The sequence below is a fragment of the Cupressus sempervirens genome, chromosome 9 (assembly GCF_028749045.1).
Source record: "Cupressus sempervirens isolate cs-2001-9-10 chromosome 9, ASM2874904v1, whole genome shotgun sequence".
Taxonomy (NCBI): Eukaryota; Viridiplantae; Streptophyta; class Pinopsida; order Cupressales; family Cupressaceae; genus Cupressus; species Cupressus sempervirens.
In genome coordinates, this window is record NC_143126.1 from 601,562,401 (window position 1) to 601,564,868 (window position 2,468).

General features: G+C 34.6%; 1 protein-coding gene across 1 annotated transcript; it reads right to left on the reverse strand.

Annotated features, from left to right (window-relative positions):
• Positions 1 to 332: 332 nt before the first annotated feature.
• LOC149540118 (uncharacterized) lies at positions 333 to 1,025 on the reverse strand. Its single transcript, XM_089802655.1, has one exon. The coding sequence runs from the start codon at positions 1,023 to 1,025 to the stop codon at positions 333 to 335; it is 693 nt and encodes a 230-aa protein (XP_089658781.1).
• Positions 1,026 to 2,468: the final 1,443 nt, after the last annotated feature.

The following is a 2,468-nucleotide window of genomic DNA, read 5'->3' on the forward strand; positions in this document are numbered from 1 at the left end:
AATTAGAAAAGAGTGTTAGTGATATTAATTATTTTGAAAGCCTCCATAAACAGAAATTTACGAAATAGTTCACAAATTCCTATTTATTGTACAGCTTGAAGCAAAACTTATATTTACCGGCCCTATTTTAACAAAACAATTTGCCAAACAACAAATCTGAAAATTAAAATACCAGAAATCAGAAATAGTTTCATCTTTCACACAGATTTCTGTACAAAATAGTATGTTGCTCGATGAAAACATTTCATCAAATGTCCTTCAGCAAGTGGGGGTTATTTAGGTCAATATATCCAAACACACATGTAATACAAGTGAAGAATAGGGAGTACAAATCATGCAATAGCACTAGCGATAACTTGTCCAAGCACGCCACCGCCAATAGCTCCTGCAATTCTTCCAAAACAACTAACCGCGGCAGTTGGATTAACATGAATCCGATTCCGTTGCTGTGGAATAGATGGGTTTTGAACCCGATGCTCCAGAAGGCCGTGCATATCAAGTTTAGCACAGAGCAAGTCCAGGGTATAACCGCAGCGCTGGCAGTCATATCGCCAGCCCCGGCATAGCCTAGAGCAGAATCTGCAATTGTAATCTCCATCCTTGTCCTTGACGAGTCTTAGACGAGGATGGGCATGCTGGGTGAAGGTGAAATATAGGGGAAGCGTGATGCAAGTGGGATGGAATCTCAGGCTAGGTTTCAACAGGGCAACGGATCGGCGCCTACGTGGAGCTTTGAAGAGGAAACCTCTGATGGTATTCTGGCAGGCGCTGCAGTTGTGGCCTCGGATTTTAGACCCTGAGCGGAAATCCAAGTCCTCCGAAACGTGAATTGGAATCTGTAACACACGTGGCAGTTGGGCGCACTCTGGATGCAGCACGAAATCGTTGCAGGATGGAAGTGTGCATATAAAACACCCGTTTCTTCCCTCTTCTTTGCATCCGCTGCAGGCGAAGCGTTGGCCTGGAGGAAGCCAATGAAGAGGATGCTCGTGCCGTGACACCACTAGAGCTGCTGCATCCGCCATCGAATTGGGCACCACCGATCAACAATTGATGTACCTGTTTTTAAATTGCTTGATGCAGTGTAATGTTAATCTCTTTGTCACAAAAAATGATGTAGCTGTTTTTCGTAGAGCTCTATCATAATGTTAAGAGAAATCAACATCAAACTTATCTAATGACGAGTACTAACTAAAGCTCGATTCTTACGATGTACAAGCTATCTTGTCCTATTGACTGTTCTATATATTGACTTCAAAGATCATATGATTGTAAAAATTTATTTATTGATGGGACCCTAAGATAAAAAATTATATAGCATGGAAGCAACCTCTTTTAATATAGATTTTGTTTTGTTTGGGTGGTTGAGGGGAAACCGTTGAGAGGCTCCTCGGGAGTAGTCTATTTAATTAATTATTTGATATTCTTTGATGGGCATCAACTAAGGCTCCATTCTTAAGATGTACAAGCTATCTTGTCCTATTGACTGTCCTATATATTGATTTCAAAGATCATATGATTATAAAAATCTATTTATTGATGGGACCCTAAGATAAATAACTATATAGAATGGAAGCAACCTTTCTTCATATAGATTTTGTTTTGTTTGAGTGGTTGAGTGGAAACACCTAAGAGGGTAGTGGGGAGTAGTCTATTTAATTAATTATTTGATATTCTTTGACGAGCATCAACTAAGTATTAAGTCTTAAGATGTACAAGCTATCTTGTCATATTGACTGTCCTATATATTCACTTCAAAGATCATATGATTATAAAAATCTATTTATTGATGGGACCCTAAGATAAATAACTATATAGAATGGAAGCAACCTTTTTTCATATAGATTTTGTTTTGTTTGGGTGGTTGAGGGAAAACCGCTCAGAGGCTTGTGGGGAGTAGTTTATTTATTTAATTATTTGATATTCTTTATTTATTATTGTTATGATAAATGGTTTAATACATTGGCAAAAGATTTTATATATATATATATATATATATATATTCACAATCACATTTATTAAGTTTCTTTCATGCTTTCTATCTTCTCAATAAATTAAGGAGTAGAAATATACAATTTAATCAACAAACTATTATAACTTGTTATTAGTACTTGTAAGCTAATTTTCATGCATTATCCATTATAATTCTTCCTTTGAAACAAGATTTTTAAATTGATTTTTAAGAGTTATGATTGTAAAACATGATAGTTTGATACTTTAAAAATAAAATTAATATTATAATTTAACATTTTATTTTGCAAATTAATCTTTTATTCAGTTAAAATATTATATATACTTATATTATACAATCTTTCCGTTCATCAATTTTTTTCTACATAAGATGCTTAGAATTTATTTTAATTAAAATTAAAATTTGTAAATTCATATAAGGACTTGAAACCTTTTTAAAAAAATATGATAGAAACAAAGAAGAAATCTATAGGGAGAGCTAACCAGAGAAAGCATGA